The sequence below is a fragment of the Passer montanus genome, unplaced genomic scaffold (genome assembly GCF_014805655.1).
Source record: "Passer montanus isolate IOZ18808 unplaced genomic scaffold, ASM1480565v1 scaffold37, whole genome shotgun sequence".
NCBI lineage: Eukaryota > Metazoa > Chordata > Aves > Passeriformes > Passeridae > Passer > Passer montanus.
The window spans coordinates 8,442,528-8,463,380 of record NW_024368485.1 but is presented as its reverse complement, the minus strand read 5'-3'; the positions used below and the strand labels follow the sequence as shown (position 1 = coordinate 8,463,380).

General features: G+C 46.0%; 2 protein-coding genes across 2 annotated transcripts in view; one reads left to right on the top strand and one right to left on the bottom strand.

Annotated features, from left to right (window-relative positions):
- Positions 1–20,853, top strand: part of PAK5 (p21 (RAC1) activated kinase 5) — a 160,187-nt gene that overhangs the window by 1,430 nt on the left and 137,904 nt on the right. Inside the window, exon 2 of the mRNA XM_039716994.1 lies at positions 401–473. Coding sequence (XP_039572928.1) covers positions 425–473 — 49 coding nt within the window. The 5' untranslated portion in view covers positions 401–424. The remainder of the gene's footprint in view (positions 1–400; positions 474–20,853) is intronic.
- Positions 5,532–19,396, bottom strand: LOC120505972 (D-beta-hydroxybutyrate dehydrogenase, mitochondrial-like). The gene is made up of 4 exons (XM_039716997.1): positions 19,086–19,396; positions 11,937–12,118; positions 9,118–9,248; positions 5,532–6,661 (listed from the first exon to the last, which is right to left on the bottom strand). The coding sequence occupies exons 1-4, from the start codon at positions 19,394–19,396 to the stop codon at positions 6,314–6,316; spliced, it is 972 nt and encodes a 323-aa protein (XP_039572931.1). The 3' UTR covers positions 5,532–6,313.

Genomic DNA, 20,853 nt, shown 5'->3' with positions numbered 1-20,853 from the left:
GGGTTTGTGTAGCGCAACAATGTTAATGAGCTTGGATGGAAATGGGATCGTGGGCAGTCAGTTGGACAGAGAAACCTGTATTAACGGCAGAAAAATGCCAGTGAACGGGGAAACGCTCAGAGCTTGGCAAGTGAAGCCTAAGGCGTTCTAAAAGGCAGCAGCACTAACCCTGGGACTGCCCGAGCTCTGTATCCCCTTTGAATTCCCGACTGCACTGCCAGCCCAGCCCTCAGCGCTCTGCCAGGCTCAGTGGCCATGTATGCACGGGATAACTGCAGCAGCGCTGCCTGTCTTGTTCCTGGCCAAGCCTGGCTGTTGCATTGTTTGCAAATCACCTCTAGCGTTAGGAAATTTAAAAAAAAAAATAAATTGTTTTTTGATGTGAAATCTCTTCTGCCAGGAAAGTGGTGACACAGCTGGATGCATGTCCAACAGCATGGAAAGGCGTTTGATGAAAGCCATGGGACTGTGTGGTGAGTCACAACAAGAGAAAACATTGTTTTAGTGTAAAGTTTCATTACTTACCCTGCAAGGAGTGCCATTTGCACAGCAGCTATTTCGTGTTAGCGCTCTGTGGTGTGAATTGGTGGACTGGTAGTGATGCACTGTTGTGCCTTGGTGTATTGGTTTCCATTTTGGAAAACATAGCACCCAGGCCCTTGTCTTTCTCCTTGGCTGCACGAAATGGTTGATGCAGACATGGCACAGTAGAAGAAGTTTCCCAGCCTGTTCTGTGTAAGACTTTTGCTTTTGCTGTTGCTACAAATAAGGAGACACGTCTTGGCCAATGTCCTGTGGTAAATTCTCTGTGGTGTGAATTGGTGGACTGGTAGTGATGCACTGTTGTGCCTTGGTGTATTGGTTTCCATTTTGGAAAACATAGCACCCAGGCCCTTGTCTTTCTCCTTGGCTGCACGAAATGGTTGATGCAGACATGGCACAGTAGAAGAAGTTTCCCAGCCTGTTCTGTGTAAGACTTTTGCTTTTGCTGTTGCTACAAATAAGGAGACATTGTCTTGGCCAATGGCCTGGGGTAAATTCTACTTTTTCACTTTGTTGAGCAGCATGCATTAAATTCCCATTAGAAAAGTTAACACATGTATTTTGAAATTTAGTCTAATATAGAAATAACTGAATGTCCTGTCTGAAACATCTGCACACCTTTTCTCTGGAAGTTGTGGAAACACCACAACCAGACTATAACCAGTCTGGGTACTTGGTATTTCACCCCAAATGTGAATGTGCATGTAACTGCACGTGTATATGTGTAGATTTTTATGCTTGATTTATTTTCTCATGGTGATCAGCCTTTCACGAACTTTTTGAGTGATAATGAGGATTCATGATGCAAGAAGCAGCTCAGTATCATATTGGATGGTTCAAAGCAATGTGGCTTCAAGAGCAGAGGCATTGCTCTCATATTAGGGTGCTGCAACATCTCCCAAATAAACAGGATTAAAATCCTCTTAGAGAAATTCAGAGTATTCCCTGCCTATAGAGATAAATAAAGCTCATCCGGAAAAAATTACTCCAAGGTCTGAAGCCTCAGGCTGCTGGGCTCTTTTTGGCTGACAGCTGAGTCTTGGAGGCGTGGCAAGCTACTGCAGGAATGCAGGTGGGATGGTGCCGGTGAAAACTGACTGCGCTAAGGGAGTGGTACTGACTGCCCTGAGGCAGGGAGGGGGTGAACTGCCCCGAGCTCTGAGCATGCCGGAGCGCCCAGAGCCGAGCCCGGGGCACACGGCACGGCCCAAATGTGGGCACGGTGTCCGGTGTCCGTGTGCTCTGTACGGCCCCGGTGTGCCAGCGCCGAGGGCTCGCCTGGGGGCAGCGCTGCCCGGAGCTCTGCTGTGCTGGGAGTTAGGGCACTTGGGGCTGCTCTGTCCTGGCTGCTGCAGGCAGCTCCCCTCCCGTCCCACGGGAACATCCTCACAGCCAGGAGGAGCTTCTGGGACAGTCCAAGGGGTGCTCCACTGGCTTCGTGGTGCCCTGGATGAATGCCATCTGTGGAGCCCACAGCAGAGAGGTTTTGCCTACTGTGTCTGATAAAGAGATCACTGTTAAATCCTGTCCAAATCAAGATTATTCCAAAGAACATTTATTACTATTTCCCCCTTGTTTAACATTAACCTCAACTGTTCCTGCAACATATATTCTTCCCTATGATAGATAAAGCCCCCATTACTGCCATGCTCACTTTGCAGCTCCAAAATCATCTAATTACACGTGAAAATGTTTCATTGCTGAATGCGTGCTTCCAAATATTCAAAATACAAAGGCTGTGAAGTTTTGTTTGGTGCTAGCAGAAGGTGCCAGGCTGCGAGCACTGCACAGTCCCTCCTGGAACATGTGGGACAATCCAGCTGCATTGCCCGTTCCACTTGCTGTGTCTGCATTGTGCTGGGTTTTCTCTGTGGATGTCAAAGCCCAAGGATGCTAGAGCTGTCCCACAGCTGACCTCTGGAGGGAGGCTGTGCGCCACAAGGACTCTCGGGCTGGATGGCCCTGCGGTCCTGTGGACATCAGGGGGAGCTGGGCTGGTGACAGCCTGACTTCAGCTGCAAGGTGTGCTTGAGGAGTGCCTGGTTTTTTCTTAAGCCTTTTTACTGTGGAAGTAATTATCACTGCTATTCATCTCTCTGGATTCTGATGCTACTGCAAAAAAATCTGCTGTGCGGTGCATTCCACCCAAAATCTCCTTATTCAGACGTGCCAGCTTGGGAAAATGACATAAATGTACAGATGTGGCTAATTCTGAAGGTCATCTTGGGAGCTGTCGTGGGGGCATTGCTCCAGCTGTGCCCTCTCCAGGGAGGGAGTAGTCTCCTCCTCGAGACAGCCTTTGTTTCGTGCAGCAGCACAGCCTCCTCAGGACTGTGCTGGCAGGTACCACCCAGCTCCTCCTCCTGTGTTTCCTGGGATCTGCTCTTTCTGTTTGGATGCTGCTGTATGGAGCTGTTGGTATCGCTCAGATCAATGTACAACCTGCCAGACTGGTTTAGGTTTTTTCACTCTTCTTTATACTCTTTCTGTAACTGCTTTGTCAAAACCAACACTGATTTTTTTCTACCACTTAATATGCACTCTTAGGAACAGACCTCTTCATCAAGGAGAAAATCCATGAAATAACTGCATTAGGTCCCTGATACTGTGGCCTTGGAGAAAAGACTTAGGAGGAAAGCTGAGTCTCTTTTGGTATGGTTGTTTTCAAGGGAAAAAAAAATTTCAAACTGTCAGCAAGGCTTTTAAAGACAAATAGTGACAAAAGCTGAAGCGTTTTGCCAAGAAGTTCTCTGTTGAAGGCAGCTCAGATGAATGCTACATAGAAAAACAGTCTCAGGAAAGGATCTGCAGCAGGTTAGCTGGGTTTTGAGAGAGGGGTGTTTCAGGAATAAGAGCAATGTCAGTAGAAGTTTGGTTGTGGGGTTTTGTTTGGTTTCTTTTATCTTTGTCACCTAAATTTTCCCTAAAACTGTTTCTTTTTTGGACGTTGTAAATACAGACTTCTTGTATGCCCCTGCACTTCAACTTGACGTGAGGTAAAGGTGATTTCAGAGTTACTGAGGAAGAGGCAGGCACTCCTCAGCCAGGGATGTGGCAAAGTAAAAAGGGATGGTGGGTGGGGCAGTCCAGCAGCTCTGCACTCCCAGCATGTGCTTCCCAGGAGGAGGGCTGGCATCCCTGGAGTCAGGGGAGCTTTCCAGTGCCACAGAGCAGGGCGGGAGCTCACTGAAGAGCTGACAGCTCTGGGAGCCCTCGGAGTTCATCACTGGCTTGCTTAGCAAGGTTTGTTCAGTAAAGCCTCTGTTACTGATCCTGCAGCTTCTGTACCCTGTGGCACTTGTGGAGGGGGGAATGCACCCCTTCCATCACCATTTCCTACTAGGGTCTCTTTTCTACTCAGCCCAGGGATTCTGAAATTGTTTCTGCTACTTATTTTCATGTTTACTTGCCTAACACTGTGGCTTGGAACACACAGAACTCAGTGGGAGGATTCCAGATGACTTCAGTGGGATGTTCTGTTAATAACAAACCCTGACTCTATTAGTCTGCAGATCATAATGCTAAAAAACTGAGGGGAAGGAATGAAGATGATAATTTTGTAGCTGGTTTTCAGTTAGCTTTCAGGCCGATGGTTAGATGGCAATGAAAATACAAACTGCCTTATTTGTCCCATTGGCTCTCACCCTGTCACTGTGTCCTGTTTAAAATCCTTTGCACTGCAAGTTCTCAGTTTTCAAGGTGAGGGTTGTAAATGTTCTGGAGTCTTTCTCATCTTATGTTACATGAGGCTACTGAAATATTGATCACATGCTTCACCCCATACCCAGCAAATAAAGAATTTCCAGCTGGAAGTTATTTTGTGTCTGTGAGGCAGATCTGATGGTGCTGGCTCTCAGCAACTTAGGGCAGTAGCTTTTAGAAATGCAACCAGAAGGGAGGCAGTGTAATGGGGCAGAGATCAGCACTTGTACCCAGGCCTGATGGAGAAACATCTGGGCTTCAAAGCTGCTCCTGGAGCCCAGTGCTGCTTGTGTGAGGAAGGGCAATCTGCACAAAGAACAGCTAAGGGCATGAAAGCAGTGCTTCCAAAGTGCAGGGCTGCTGAAATCCCTGAGGTCAAGCAGGGGGAACTCCTATACAAGAAATTGATTGGTTCAGTTGGAATAAGCCTCATTCCTGTTCCCTTGCTTGGCCTTGCTCAGTTGTGGTTAAATGAGGAGAGGGATGATAATCATCTGATTATCCTGCTTTTGACAGTCTGTGGAACAGTTGGGTGCCCAGGCTTGTCCTCTTGCCAATACCAGCTGCAGGGATGGGTTTAGCATTTGGAAAGAGAAATAACATGTTCCACAATCTCTGACATGTGCAGTGGCTGTTCCACTGCTGAATGTACCAGGAGAGAGACTGGAACTGTCACTCTGTGGGCTCATCTTGCCTGTGTTCTGATTCCCACTGCCCAAATTACCTACCAGGAGAGAGCACAAATTTTCTCAGCAATTAATTAAATATGTTAGGAAAGACTTCCCAGGTAGAGGGTGCAATTTCTGCTTCAGATGAAAAAGTTAACTGAGTCAACTTACAGCAGTCTTAGATTTGATAAGGGACACTTGGCATGGGGGAAGCTAATGCTCAGTGCTGCTGCCCTGTATCTATCACTGCCACCACAGTTCATCCCAGCTTTTCTGGGTTCTTTTGGCCTCAGAGTTCTTGGATTTTGTGCCATACCATAATCAAGTCAAATTTAAAACTGTATGTGTAAACCAGCAGTATTTTCCATGGCAATTAGTAAGAGAGTGTTAATGGAGCGGCCGTGATCAATTACTCTCAAAGAGAAATGTTACTAATGTTTCCCTTTCCTGTTAGTAGGTATTCTTTTCTTCAGACCTTATTCCTTACATTAGCAGCCAAACCTGAATATGTTCTTTCTGAGCTCCAAGTATACTGATATGGCTCCTTGGTGTTTAGCTCTCTCACTACACTTCAGGTCAACACATTGATTAATCCAGACATTAGATAAAGGGTAGAGTTTATTTAGGATTAAATTTATAAATCATTTATAAATGGAACATGTAACTTGTTTTCTGAAGTGTATGATGTATCTGCTTTATTACACATTTATCCAGAACACCTGAAAAGGGACTGAACTGTAGTTAGCCAAGACAATGTTTTCATATTACAACTTTATTATTCATAGAATCACAGACTGGTTTGGGTTGGGAAGGACCTTAGGGATCATCAAATTCCAGCCCCTCTCTTGTGGGCAGGAACACCTTTCACTTAACCAGATTGCTCAGAGCTTCAAGATTCCTAACTTGCTACAGCCATTTAACTCCATTCAAAGTATTTTGAGGTCCAATGCTCATTTCTGACTTGTGCATTAACCTTCTCCTATCACCCCAGAATAAATGGCTACTCAGGTTTCTACAAGTAAGGGCTTTTCATCTCTGCTGTAATGACTTCAGCTGCCCTGTAGGACGTGCTCCGTTTCGTCTGCATCATGTCTGCAACACAACCTGCTGTTGCTTTAGAAAAAGATGTATTACATTTTCCAGGCAATAACTAAAGCAGCTTAAGTGGGTGGGGTTTTTCCACAGGGAAGAGATAAAGTTACTTAAACAAATGATTTAATTTTACACAGGGTCCTGGATGTTTTCCCCAGCAATCAGTGACAGTTCTGACCAGGTAGACTCCCCAGTTTGTACTGGTTAATCGGTGTCACTGAACTGACACACGGGGGCGTTCAGTTCAGCCCTGACTCTCACATTTCATAAACTGCCTCACCTGAGCCAGTGAATAGCACCACTGCAGGCTATGCAAGTTTTACTTTGCTCAGAGCATAAGACAGAACAGAATCCATCACGACAGTAGGGAACAAAGCACACACAAACACCAGGGCCTTCTCCTTCAGCTTCGCCACCATGTAACGTGCCTTGGGTGCAGGAGATGTTAGAGCATCCACCATGGCATCCACAACCTCATTGCCATTAGTGCTTCCCTCACTGAGGATGCTGTTGAAAAAGTTTGCCCGCTCTTGAACGTACTCCTTGTTGTAAACAGCCTTTTCCTCTTCACTCAGTTCACTCCAGATCTCTTCGGCGCTGAGCGGTGGCTGAATTTTTGTAGAGCGTGCATAATTTCCTGGCTGGATAATACAGACCTGAAAGCGAGATGTAAAACTTACCCAGGTGCAATCAGCCATTGTGAATTCAATTAAATACTACAGTCAGACCAAAAGCTCTCTACAGCCAGACAGAAAATGCTGCTTTGTTGAAATTTTAACCCTGGAAACTTGAAATCAAATATATTTTTGTGAAATATTTAAGGTGCAGAGGTGCTTTATTCTGACTTCCTCATTTCACTCTGATGTTAATGGTCTTGTTTTGAATACTCAGCACACTCTCACAGAAAGCAACAGAGCATCTTTGATTGCTGTACAACACTTAACAGTAAATGTTTTGACAATACTGAGACAAAGCATTTCAGTATGACTTTGGTATCTCCAAAGTGGAATACTTTGGGTTTTTCACTCAGTGGAGAGCCTTGTGATTGATAATTTTTGACCCAATTTGGGACAAAAGGAGACACCAAAGAAAATTACTGGGTCCTGGGGAAAGAAGTGTTGTTTTCCCCAAGAAGGTGAAATGAAAAGTAAACTAGGTCTTGTCAGTGAAGAACAGGGGGACCAAAGGTCCTGCTCTGCCTCTCACCGAGGCCATCAGCAGATTTCTGTAGATTTGTGCACACAGATTTAAATGAAAGCACACAAGTCCTTTGCTGCTCCACATTTTCTTTGTGTGTTGCTGCTGTTCTGCTCCCTTCTGAGTATTCCAGGGAGTTTTGGAGCAGGCTGAGCACTCACAGCAGCAGTTAGCAGCAGCCTTGTTCAAACTATTTGTAGATATGCAACATTAAAAGCTCCATGGCATTTAACTGACCTGATTTCTAAAGACTGCAACACAAGGTGAGGAAAACCCATGCTGAGCTGTGTCAGAGACTTGGGGATCTGACAGGCATTCTCTGGGAAGGCTGTGATGATATAAAAGCCAGCCCAGCTGTGTGAGTCCCTGCCTGCTGGCCTGCATGGTGATGGACTCGCTGCTCTCAGGAGGGCTGGGGTGCAGGTCCTGTGCACAGGGAGAAGGGAGGGATGCAGACAAACCCCAGCAGAGGGATGGTGTGCACAGCTGGAACAGCTTCATGCTGCCTCAAGCAGGTTTGTCACACAGAACCTTGGGAGCCCTCCCTTCTGGTGCTATTTAGAAGTGTGTTTGGTATCAGCTAAATAGTAAACTTCCCACATTTGTTGTTAACAAAGGGTTTTGGAAGCTTCCTTTTTTGGAGCTGGCTTGGAAAGAAGGAGAGATGGTTTGGTTTTTGTCCTTCCCACATTTTCTGTAGCCTTTCTACTGGAAGACACCCACTTTGTTTCCTGTAGGCTGCCAGCTTGCCTGGCCAGAGTTCAGTGGGACAGAGCCATAGCTCCATCTGCTCCCTGCCACCCCTGTGCAGCTTCTCCTGAAAGGACAGACAGGACAACAGAGCACAGCAAAAAGGGACCGTGTATTTTGTAGGCTCTCCACAGGGCAGCTTCTCAGGCAAGTGCCAGCCAGCATCTTGCATACAGCAAGAAACAGAAAAAATACCTCTCAAAGATACTCCAGAAATGTTTGTCAGCCTGGCTCCCTCAGTTATGTGCTGGGACTACAGCAGAGGTGGAAAAAGAAAAATCCCAAATCAACCAGAGTAGCTAACCTGTTAAACTAAGCCCTTCCATGCATTTGAGATTATCCTCAGCTAATCAGCAGAAATCCTCATCATGCTGTGTGGTATTAGGATGTGTAAAGTCACTTGTATTTTACAGCCCCTCATATTTATCTGACGGGGGTAGCTAACACATGCATAGCTGTAATATTTTCCAACACAAAGCTTATGAACAATGCTGTAGATCTGTGTACATGAACAGCACACCAATGCAAACCTGACAGGGAAGACTTCGAGTGTTTGAGAAAAGTGCTTCAGCAGTAGAGTGACTCCAAGGAAAAAGCCCAGTGAAGCTACTTAGGGATCTAAGCTTCAGGTTTGACTATTAGAGTTGCTTAGGGCACTAAGAGCACTCTGAGAGCCTCTTAGGTTAAGAGAATAAAAACATAACTGCTCTGTACAATGCTGCCTCTTGCAGCGAGCTGTTCTCACTAAAAACAAGGAGTTGGAGCTGTAAGAGGAGAGGAAGAACCCCTCAGGCAAGTGACAAGTTCTGGCTGCACAGCTCTCAGCGTCTGGGCTCTTTGCAGCCCCCCAGGGAACATTTGGGTTCCTTGCTGCTGGTGGGAGCTCTGGCAGGCCTGTGTCAGGAAGCTTCTCCACTGCAGAGGATGTGGAAGTTTCAGTGCTGGCATACAGACTGCTACCCAGCAGCTTCTCAGAACCAAAAACATCCCCCAGGACTGCTGTTCCCAGTGATTTCCAGCTGACTGATGAGCCACAGACAGACCGCCTCTTTCCAGAAGGAAGCTGCACCCATGAAAGCATTTCTGAGCTTCTATCTTTGTTACTCTGTTTCACATAACTCATTACATCACTTACCTGGTTTCCAGGTTTTGTTACATCACTTACCTGGACACCAAACTTTTTCATTTCCAGTCTTAAAGCATCACAAAATTTTTCAATAGCTGCCTTGGTCATAGAATAAATGCCATTTCCCAGAGTGAAATAGGCAATGATGCTGGACATGAAAACAATACGTCCTGGAGAGAAAACAGTGCAAATAACATAACTTCACTCTCAGTCTTTAGCATGGAATTGATTTGCATCAGTCTTGAGCTGCTAAGAATGTGGTGTTTAGCAGGAGACTTTTCCTGCACCTTGTGCCAAAACTGGGCAGTGTCAGTGTGCAGTCCCAGCAGAGACGGGCACTCAGCTCTGCTAAGCAGAAAACTTCACACAAAAATCTTCCACCTAGTGAGAGATGTTGGACTAGACAAAGTGTAACACATTCCCAGTGTGCTGCTTATTCCTTCTGAGCCTGAGATAGGATGAAAAAGATGGAAACAAAGCAGTGCCCTAAAGTCTGAAAAATAGTAGTAAGAGACTGTGCTAGTAAGAGAAGGCTGCAGAGGAGAGGGGAGGTGATTTTCCCTGAGGTGGATTATATGGTTACTAATATCAGTTTTTTCTGTGCTAATGATGGCTCTGCACTGAGACCAGGTTCTGTAACTGTGCATATAAATCCAAGCCAGACTCTACAGTGATAAGTTTCACTGAGGAAATGAGACTTGCCAAATGTATGCAGGTTTACAATACCTTGCAATGATTCCCCTGATCTGGGCTGCTTTCCCTCCCTTCTAACTCCTGCTGAGTGCAGGCATGCCTTGAATAGCAGAGATTCCTCATGTGAGGCACTGGACTGTGGCTCATTTCCATTGTTTCCTTGTAAACTTCTGTCACACAGTCCTACCACGGGGAAAGGAATGTCCGAGTGTGGATATACAAATCCCAGGGCTGAGGGAGAAGATGGTGCTGTCACTGACAATGAGAGAACACAGCTGCACTCCTGTTGCTGCCACAGGGGCAGATAACATCTGGGCCCCACATCTCACCAAATGGAATAGGCTTGGGGGTATCAAAAGGTACCACGGGAATCCAGTGAAATCTCTCATTCTGCATTAGGTCCTCTGCCTTCCTATACAGCATCCCAAATAAATCTTATCGACAGTAAGAGGAAAATAACTACCAGCTTGACCAGCCTGGACAGCTGGAAAAGATATAGGGAAATGTTACTCCTCTCAGGGCAGAATGTTTAAGTCCTAGGCTGGAGGGCATTACCTCCCTTTACAAGTATTAATAACGGCATTAATAATTTTGAAGTGTTTCTTAGAACAGGAGGTGCACATCCATGGCAGTAAGCAATGGGTAGGATGACCTCTGCCTCCTCTGTCCAGTAGCTGAGTGGATGGGGCTCACACCCAGGATGTGGGCCACCTCATTCAACTTCTCTTTAAAGTGCCTAAGGGAATTGGAACTCAGCTTCCCCAGGAGAGTGCTCCAAAGTCTGTAAGTCAAGCTTTTCATTTGGAGAGGTCACTTGCTGCCCCCAAACACATAAGCTTTCCTGGCTGTTCCTGAAAGGAAGGTGACAGCCAATCTAGGATTCTTCCTAGAGTGCCCTGGCCTCCTCTCCTACATAGATGGTACTTGAAAATGGAGTGCAGGAGTTAATCAAGGAAACACTGACAGCCCTGGGACAGATACGGAATGTTCCTTTGAGCTAAGGTGTGTGTGCAGCCATCCAGACCCAAACCTTCTAAAGGTTTATGCATGTGCCTACTATTGCAGGCACTGTTAGTCCCCTTTGCCTCAAAGTAACCCTGTGCAACTCCTGGGTCAGAGAAACACCTCTGGATCAGCACCACAGAGTCCCAGCAGCAAGTAGGACATGACAGGGAAAAGAGATGTCTCCCTGTGTAATGGCCACATAACACACTCACTGGGTATACACAATAGCACATTCTGCTACAAAACCACATCCAGCTCACAGTATTTAAAGGTTTCTTTCTTCTTCTGTCAGAATATCATCTACCAAAGGCAGCCAAGCAGAAAGAAGCAGAATAGCCCAAAAAAAAGGATGCTTTTATCTTACCAAGTTTGTGTAGCAGTGACACCTGGGGTTTCCAGGTGAAACCTACTCCTTCCTGTGCTTGATGCTGTACACAGAGCACAAATCCTCACCCTCAAGAGCCAGAACAGACAAGGAAGAGGAGATCTTCCTCCCCAAACACAGAGAGAGACAGGTAGGGGACAAACTGCAAAGCACCCAAGACATGCTGCCATGCTGCAGAGGGCTATTAAACATTTACTTCTTAGAAAGAAGGATAAAGCCCACATGTAGGGAGGTTCATGCAAATACATTTATCCCACTGGATACCCATGCACCTCTACATACTTGAAGTTTCCTGCCCAAGGTCACAGAGGCTCCACAGAGCTGGAACTGGAAGTTGGATATCTCTAGTTCACCTCTGTAGGGTCATTCCTCCTCTCCTAATTTTCAAACAATAAAATTGTAAAGCCTAAATAATAAAATTAGGCAGTTTAATGGATCTTTGTGTTTTCTGATTGTCAGTGCTTTAGAAAGCTTGCCTGGGCTTAATGATCTACAGTAAACATTCTTCCTCTTTTTTGAGTCAAACACTGAGAGAAATCCTTATTTATAAGTACTTTTTTTCTATGTACTGCAAAGACAAAATCTTTAAGGATATTTTTCCCTTTATGGCTTCACCCTCTTTTCAGGATCAAGTTGCTCTTTCAGGCCACACAGAAGGAGGCTGTCATTTCAGTTCAATGAAAGACAATTAAAGCCTCTTTTATAGATGTTACATTACCCTGATTATAGTAAGCTAATTATTCTACAACTCTAAATAACAGTGGATTAGCATTACCCTTGTATTTCCTTAGAAGGGGAAGAAATGCCAGGGTTGTCCTGATGCTCCCAAGGAGATTCACATCTGCAAATTTTTCATATGTCTCCATAGGCAGCCACCCTGTCTCACCAAATGTTGATATTCCTGCATTGTTGACAAGGCCCCAGAAACCTAAGGAAGAGAAATGACTCAGCAAGCACCTTTAACTGCAAGGCAGCCACTGTTAGATAACAAACACCACCACCGATTCAGACCCTTGAGAGAAACTGTATGGTTGTGTAACACCTTTGTCTTTTCCACTTTAAAGTGCAGGCATGTTTTGTTTAATGAAGGAATGCCATTGTGGCCATAACCTGGGCTAAATGGAATCAGAATAGTTTGGGTTGGAAAAGCCATTAAAGATCATCCAGTTCTACACCCCCTCCCATGATCAGGGATACCTTTCCTATAAGTCTCAGTGCTATTAATAATTGCTCACTCTATGGTTGTCTTAAGATATTTATGAATAACATGACCTGGGAGACTACATCTTACTGCCAATGTGGTGTACCATGATATTTTAATTACTTTAATCCCACTGTGTGCTATGAGCAGCTTTGTGAAAATTATATTAAGCGGTCTAAAGGCTAAGGGGTACTATTTTCAAAGTGCCTGACTAAATTAAGAGCCTAAGTCTTGCATCTTTTTCCAAGATTTGAGCTCTGATTTCTTCTGAAATCAGCCACGATCAGGTACATGGCTGCAACATTGGGTAAAGTAATCAAGCAGGGTCAGTGGCTACAGTATTTTTTAAATGTTGTACATTTGAACAACTTTTTTGCCCGTGCAGTGACAGATGTTGGTGCTAAGGAGAAAGACGTCAGTGTTCACAAGCAGCAAGGTGCTGGCAGTGAGGCTTGCTGTGCCGAGCTCAGTGACGGGGAGCTGAGCCTGCAGCCCAAAGGCACAGCAGCGCCGGCAGAGCCGACGAGCCCAGCCAGGAACGCTGTGCTGGAGCGGGAGCACTCCCGGCTGCCGCTCACGCTGCCCAAGCGCTGCTCCAGCCGTGCTGGCTGGAGCCTCCTGCCCAGGCAAAGCAGGGAGCGACACCGCGCTTTGGAAAGCTCTCTGCTCCTGCCCAGTGCTCGCCGACAGCGCGCCAGGAGTGCCAGGGCAGCTGCCGCTGGAACAGCTCAATTCGCAGCTCACCTCTGCCTGCCTTGGCAACTTTGCCCATGCACTTCTTTTAAGGAATCCTTCTAGGTGGCCAGGGAAATGATTGTTTTGTCATGCCTTCTACAGGACCTCCAAGCCTGGGTTTCTGGGGAGGCAGGGCAGGTTTTAGTGCCTCCCTTCCTCTGGACACATGAGTTTGGGGCAGGCTGATGCTGACCCAGCTCTAGCCTCCTCTACCTGTGGCAGCAGAGTTATTCTCAGGGGAATTTTGATCACCTTAGTCAAGGCACTGCAGAAACCTTTGGGCTGAATCCTTTTCTTTCTGATCTTCTCTGACAAAACTACTGCAATAATTTCATGGTATCTTGGAATACCCATTTCTCATGGGTCCTTCCAGAGCCCCACCAAGACGTGCAAATATCAGATTTCATTCAGAACAGCAGTTAGAGATGAAACAGGACATTTTTTGGCCTTAGTTATAAAGCAGACCTCTGTAAGCTTTTCTAATATATATACACACTACTTGTATTATGTAATGAAATTGGTCTTTAAACAGAGAAAGAAACTGATTTCTTTTAGTGAATGTCTGATTTGCAGGGAAAAACACTCAAAATTAGGAATTTAGCACACAGAACTTGGATAACTCTATCCTCCAAAGAGAATCAGTCACTCTTCAGCAGCCTGTCAGCCAGCAATCCTTGACACTGGACCCCTCTTACAACTTTAAATACAGACAAGACTGCTGCCCCAGTAATGCAGCAGTTTCCTCTGGACTCATTTATTTTCCATGGCCCCAAATGTTAGCAGAGGAGAGGAAATGAGCTTAAAAATTTGCCATGGAATTGGGCATCCTAGACTTCCTTTTTCCACCCACCACTGTCCTCTTTTTCCATGTCTTTCCATCATTCTCTGGCTTTACTTCTCCATCTTAAAATGGAACCCAGCCCCATGGGACTTCGCTCCCCACAAAATGCTTCCAGATCAATGGCTTAGAGAGCCCTCTGTAGAAGCTAATTATCAATATTTACTTGCACATGATCCACTCTGCAGATGGGCTGAGTGACTGCACACCCCATCTGTTTCTGCTCAAAGCTGGAGGTTTCTGTACTCAGGGTTATTTTTATATAATCTAACACTCTGACACAACCCAAACTAAATCCCAACATCACTGCAAAAGCTGCTTCCTGATATTTCAGCTTTACCTTTTCTAATTACAAAAGTCATTTTGCTTCTGCCACTGCACACTGTGCAGCACAAGAACACTTGCTCCACATACTCCTGATTTCATCAGGCCTTCAGAAATACAGCCATTAATCTTTAGACAATTGATTTTCTTCCTCTTTCTCTAAACTGTGAAATTCAGAATTTAGCTTGCAAGGCTTAAGTTTTCTCTCCAGCTATTTTCCTCATGTGCTTCAAAGCCTCTGGGTGGCTGCTGGCAAGGCCAGCCTGTGTATTTCTGGGAGCTCACAAAAAAGCAGCTCCTTCCTTCTGTGTAGTGGCCAAATCAAAAGCCACGAGGAGAAAAGCTGGTTAAACTAAAACAGACTTGTGTTAACTTTTAAGTTAAACACAAAAAGACACTTTGCACCCGGTCAGGTCAAAATACTTAGTTTGCTCTCAAGAGAAACATATTGTTTCTTACAACATTTTGGCATTCCCAAATGGGAGATGCTCTGATATTTTCCAGAATGTTTCCTGCCACTTCGTTTAGTTGAATCAATTCACAAAATTCTACCCCAGCAGCAAACAGTTCATTATTCCCTTATGCTATTTTCTAAGAATATTTCCTGCTTCCTGAGAAACAACCTGCCCAGCTATGTATTCAGAGTACTTGAACCTGCTTTGGTCTTTCTTTCCTGAAATGTTCATGGTAAAAATTAATGCTATAAATGTGCATTCAAAACATATTGTAAATCTGCTTAGCCAAATGCAGCTCAGGTAGCCTAAAAAATACAGATGGAAATCCTGAAGGACAAGGCACAAGAATTAAACAGCTGCAGGAGAATGATGCTGCATTTCCTCAGTGTCCCAGCAGAGCCACATTTGGAAAAAGCAGGTGATGCTTGGTGTGTCAGACTGTCAGAACAGAACTCAGTCCAAACACAGTTCATGAAGAGAGGTGTTAGACTGTGCTACAGCAGGCAGGGAGAAAATAAACTGGGAAGCAGGACTGGGTGGCACAGAGATTTTCACTGATCTCTGTGTTGGGAAAATGGATCCTGACAACAAAGATTAAAAGATACAGCCATGGATCTTAGAATGACATTAGGAAACTGTGATTAGTGAAGCTTTCTGGAGAACAGCAGCTCCCACATAAGCTCCCCAATAATTTCTACTTCACAACACAGTGACCGAAAGGCACATATCCAAGGTCCTTATTTAGGCCCAAAAGATATCTGATATTTTATTCCAGATAAAATCCTCTTGCTATTAAAGTTAGTCCAGCTGCAGGTTTACAAAACCTTCTGAAAATCAGGTTGTTTCTGTGTTGGTGCTAACACTCAGACAATAACTGAATTCTGCCACACACCGTAAATTCCAACAGGTATTCTTGGGATCACTGATCTTTGGAGTCTCTCCTCTAAGCCCGAGCCCAAATGAAAATGACAGGCCCTCTCCTGATAGATTCCAGACCAATACTAAAGGAAACCAAGCAGTGCAGGGTACTAGCAGGCCAGATGAGATTCCTGAGTTATATTTACATCCATTCATGAGTCACCATCCTTTGCTTGGAATATTATGCTAAAATTCTCTTCACTGTAAGGATAATCTATTTCTATAGGGAGTCTGGACTAAAATATTGTACCATTGGTGAATTCCATGAATACAAAATCATAATTAAGTGTAAGAGAGTACTTAATAACCTTTGAGTAGGAAGTGGGACTAAAACTAATATCCCTCCGTTCCAGCTAGCTAATGTCACCCACTCTTAGCAGGCAAGAAAAGGAACATAAATTCCAATTTGAAACAAAAGAAAATCAGAAAAATTCTGAGGCTTGCTGTAGAGCCTAATAGAATTGCAAATCACCATGCTGTGAAGTCCTGGTCTATTTCTTATTGGCTTTGGATTTCTACTCTTGTGTAACAGAGAGAGAAGATAATGAGGAGCTTGGGCTAGTTATGGTTCCAGCATATAGGAGGTGTAGGGAGAACTGTATTTTATTCCTGACACTCGGATTTTATTCTGATATTCTACACATTTTTGTGTACATTTCATGCTGAATACTTAAATTAGAAAGTCTCTTTTAGTCTTTTGCAAGTCCACTTATCCTGGGCCCAGGAAAAAGGCAGATTAAGGTTATTTAAAAGAAAGCATATCTGCAAAAAAGCCCTGCTTGTTTGAGATGCATAGTCCGTGGAAAGGATGATACTGTAATCATATTAAAGAATATTTAATCTTTACCAGGACTTACTCTGAACTACTTAAACACAGGCATGCAAAAACCAATCATCATTTACCTGCTTTCTCTTCATTTTGGTCCAGCTTCTGAGGTCTCATTCAGAATCCCTGGCCTTTGCACACTTACCATTAGGCCTGGGATTATTGAAGTGACTATTTTTTGGAATGATACAGGAATGTTTTGGTGATCAGAATTTAGAAGTCCAGCAGCAATATGATGCACCTAAAATCTTTCATACCTGTGTGAAACTGATTGTAGTTAAAATGGCAAAAAAGGAGGGAACAATCCCTAAGCAATACCTAGTGGTTCTCAGGGACAGTTCCTCTAGTTTCTGTGGGGAATTGCTGAACAGAATCCTCCTCTTCTGAGGGAGGGGGAAGGAGAAACAGAGAAAACTGTCCCACAGTGCTTAGAAGCTAACAGTGACATACAGAACACTGCCAGCAGCTGCTTAAAAGGTGGATGTTTTTAACATCCAGCTTTAACAGCTTTTAAATGTCAACAGCTTTTAAATAACATAATGCATGGTCTACTGGAACCTTCAGCACAATCCACTGGATTCCTGCATCAGTTTGAACTGTGTGTGCAGAAACCAAAAGCAGACTTTTTATCTGTCCAATGCTTATTTCCAACAATACTGGACCACCACCCACTCTGCTCCCCATCACAAATGTCTGAGCTGCATTTCCACTTTGGTCAGGACTCTGCTCTAGGCCCTGGATGTTGCTGTCCGTGCTCCACCCGGGAAAATGTCCTAAGGTTTCACTGCTGAGGGTTGTTTAACTGCTGGGATTTGAGGCACATGCTTTGGGTAGCAGGTAACATCTTCTGTGTAGTCACATACTTTTCTTACCTTCTAGGTTCCTTCAGAACCTAAATGCAATTACAAATGGTTCAAAATTATCTTTCCTAATGAAAAATAATTTAATTAAACACAATCTTTGACCCAAATATAAAAAAAATACAATTCCTATATTTAACAAATGAATTGGTTAATATGACAGGTAACCTCCTGTTTAATCATGAAATTGAAACTGTTCCTATAGAGGTAAAGTACCAAAGAACACAACATATCTATTTTCAGAGGTGCCAAGAATGAACATTCCTACTGAAGTCTTTTGCTTATAATCTGGAAGAGTATTGTTACAGTTTCCTTACAATTGAGATAAAAATATTTGTGCCTCTCTATTTTAGAAATTATGAAGAAGACTTGTAGTCTTAGTCCATTAACAGCAGACATTAAAATAACTCCTTTGCTTCTACTATTTAAGTAAAAGGAAGAATACTTGATAAATGTGAGTTTCTCCATGTGGCCTATGTGCTACCTGGCTCTACAAAATTATTTATTCTTCGCTGCCTTTGCAAAATACCTTCAAAATTCTGCAGCAGCAGAGCTGCCCAGCCTTGGAAAAAGGTTTCATGAAATGTGTGTGGGTGCCCAGCCCAGTGTGGCTGGCGTGAGAGCAGCACTGTGCCCACGCTGTGTGCCCGCTGCCTCCCACAGCAGCCGTGCTCAGTCCGGCTGGGCCTGGAATTGCTCTGAAGGCTGTGCACAGCAAGGACAACCAGAGTACTGCTGACCCACGGCTCCAGGTCTCCACGGCAGCACAGGCACAACCACTGCAGCACAGCATCAGCTGTCGGAATTGCAGCATAGATCATGGGAACACAGAGTTCCAAGTGACCTGGTCCCCAGGGAGCCTTTAAGGGCTTTTGGGAGACATTTGTGTTTATCTGTAGGTTGAGGAAAGGCCTGAGAGGGGAAGGCTCTGCCTCTTAGTAAGATAAGGTCAAGATCAACCATAAGTACATGTACTTAATGAGCAAGGTCTAGGCTTTTTCTTCCTTCACTGCTCATTCTGTCCCCTTCCCAATGATCTAATGAGCCAGGCAGGCAGAGGTCTTGTATCTCCTTATCTCTCTGTGTGCCCCATTCTGCACTTTTATTCCCTGTATGAGCAGGAAGTGTTTGTGATTTGGAGGGAATCTCACTTCTGAGCCTGAGGAACTCTGCTCTGCCCAGTGTGTCCCAGAATTGCACTGGATAATTCCCACCCTGCAGTCCCAGAGGGAAAGGAGGTAACTGTGGCCCCATCACCTGCACTGTGTCACGTGTGCTGAAGGGATAACCCAGGATTTAGGTTGTCTGCAATTATTCTGGAGCTAAGTCTATCCATTCCCCTGTAGGGTGTATAATTGATACATTTCCCTTTCGGTAACCTCTCCAGGGACCAGCCTGACAAACCTCACGTGGCTCCAAGACGCAGCTGCTTCGGTGTGGCACGGCAGCTGCCCTCGCTGCATTTCTCGTCTCTATTTCCTCTTTCACAAGTCACGGCCAGGAACATGTCCCACCCTCCGATGCCCGCACAGCTGCTCTGCGCTTTCTCTGCCGCTCGTGCTTTCGGGTACCTGCAGAGGGGCTCCGGGGACGCCCCGCTCGGGGAGCTCCTCTCCCGCTCCGTGTAGGCACCACGGGATTTTTGATAAAATGCTGCCGTCCTTACGGACAGCGCCGAGCGCCCCTAGCCCCCGGGTGCCGGCGCTGGCTGCGCTCAGGCTGTGAGAGCCCGGCGGCCCCGCCAGGCAGCTCCGGCTGAGCACCAGCTCCTTGGCGGCGCGCACGTCGCGGGCGCGGGTCACGTCGAGCCGCAGGACGCGCAGCCGGCCGGCGCCGCCCGCCTCCCGCTGCAGCCGCCGCGCCCCGTCCCCGCCGGGGCACAGGCAGCCCGCGAACACGGTGAAGCCCAGGCGGTGCAGGCGGAGCGCCAGCAGGTGCCCGAAGCCGCTGTCACAGCCCGTGATGAGCACGGCCCGGCCGGCCGGCTCCAGCCGCGCCGCCCCGCGCCGGCACAGCCGCGCCAGCGGCGGCAGCAGCAGCAGCCCGAGCAGGAGCAGGAGAGGGGCCGCTGCCCACATGCCGCCCGCGCCGCCGCTCCCCGCGCTCTGGCAGCCAGCGAGCATCGCCGAGGCGCGGGCAGCGCCCTCCCCGCCCCGCCCGCCGCAGCGCGGCTGCCAACCGCGCCCGGAGGGCGTGCTCCCCGGCGGGGTCTGCCCGGGTGTGGCTTCCCAAACAAAGCGCAGGCTGCAGGCGTCACGCTGTGGCCAGCTGGAGCTGCGCCGGCCGAAGGGAGCTGGGTGATGCCCATACCGCGATCCAGCGGTACGGACAGTTCAGCTTCCCTGCTCGGCTGGGTTTGCACCGTCCCGCCACGACACACTGGCCGCAGGGCACAAATGAGAGCAGCCATGAGTGTTTCTAGATCGGCCAGGTGGGGATTCCTATAACAGCTGTATTATTCTGTTATAGTTGCTGCATCTTATGTTATATATTACATGGCAGTATTAAATTGATGTGGGTTTTTTCTGACTCAGGTCTATGACTGTTGTTATCTCAAGGGTGCCTACATTAGCCCATGGTGAAGGAAAATGTCTGTTTCTTGTAGGTTAAAGTGACAGTTATACATTGCTGAAAAAAGATCCCCGAGAGCTACGATTACAGGAGAAATGTGATTAGGCAGTGTTTTCTATGCCCTTTCTTTTATCTGAGCAACTCTCCAGGCAGCTATTGAAAGCGATATTATGTCATATCTGCCTCCTCTGAGTAAAATGAAATGACTGAAAGAACCAGATGCCTTTACTAATTGTGATTTAGAGTTGTGAAAAATACAAAGGGGGCAGTCATTCATTGACATATACACAGCAGCAGACGAAGCAGCAGGTCTTAACACACAGAGAAGGTTCCAAATAGTTGCTTGAACTACATCCCTGTGGTTCTCCAGTCAGCCCTGCTTATGTTTAGTGAACAACCTGTATCTGGTGGTGGCAGATGGGTTTCTGAACTGGTGTTGTTCTGCTGTCCAGGAGTCTCCAGAAATCATGTGGTCCGTACAGTCAGCTGTGTTTTGTGTTTGCTTGGGGATACCTTTGCACTGACATAGAGTTTTTAATGACATCCGAAGGAGAAAGGGAATAATTATTGTTTAATTTGCTTTTCCAGGGCCCAAGGCATTCCTGTGTTTTCACTCTCGTTGGCTGCACCTCTGCCTAGGTTTATTTCAGCTTTAAATTGTTCAGCACTCTCCCTCTCTTCTGCACTGCTCAGCTCTCCATAGGCGTTGCATACTAGGACTCAAGGTCTCAAGTGGCTTGGGAAAGCAGGTTGTGCTGTGCTGCTGGGAGACAAAGTAGGACATGGAATGGTAAACCCCAAAGATACCCAGATACCTGTCCTCAGTAGGATTTATTTGATCATGTTCCATCACACTGGGAGATGCTGCCCCGTTTTAGCCTTCAAAAGATCCCTCAGCCTTCTGTGACTATATGAGTCACAGAGTTTTGTCTTTATATTAACAAAATAATTATACAACCCTCAA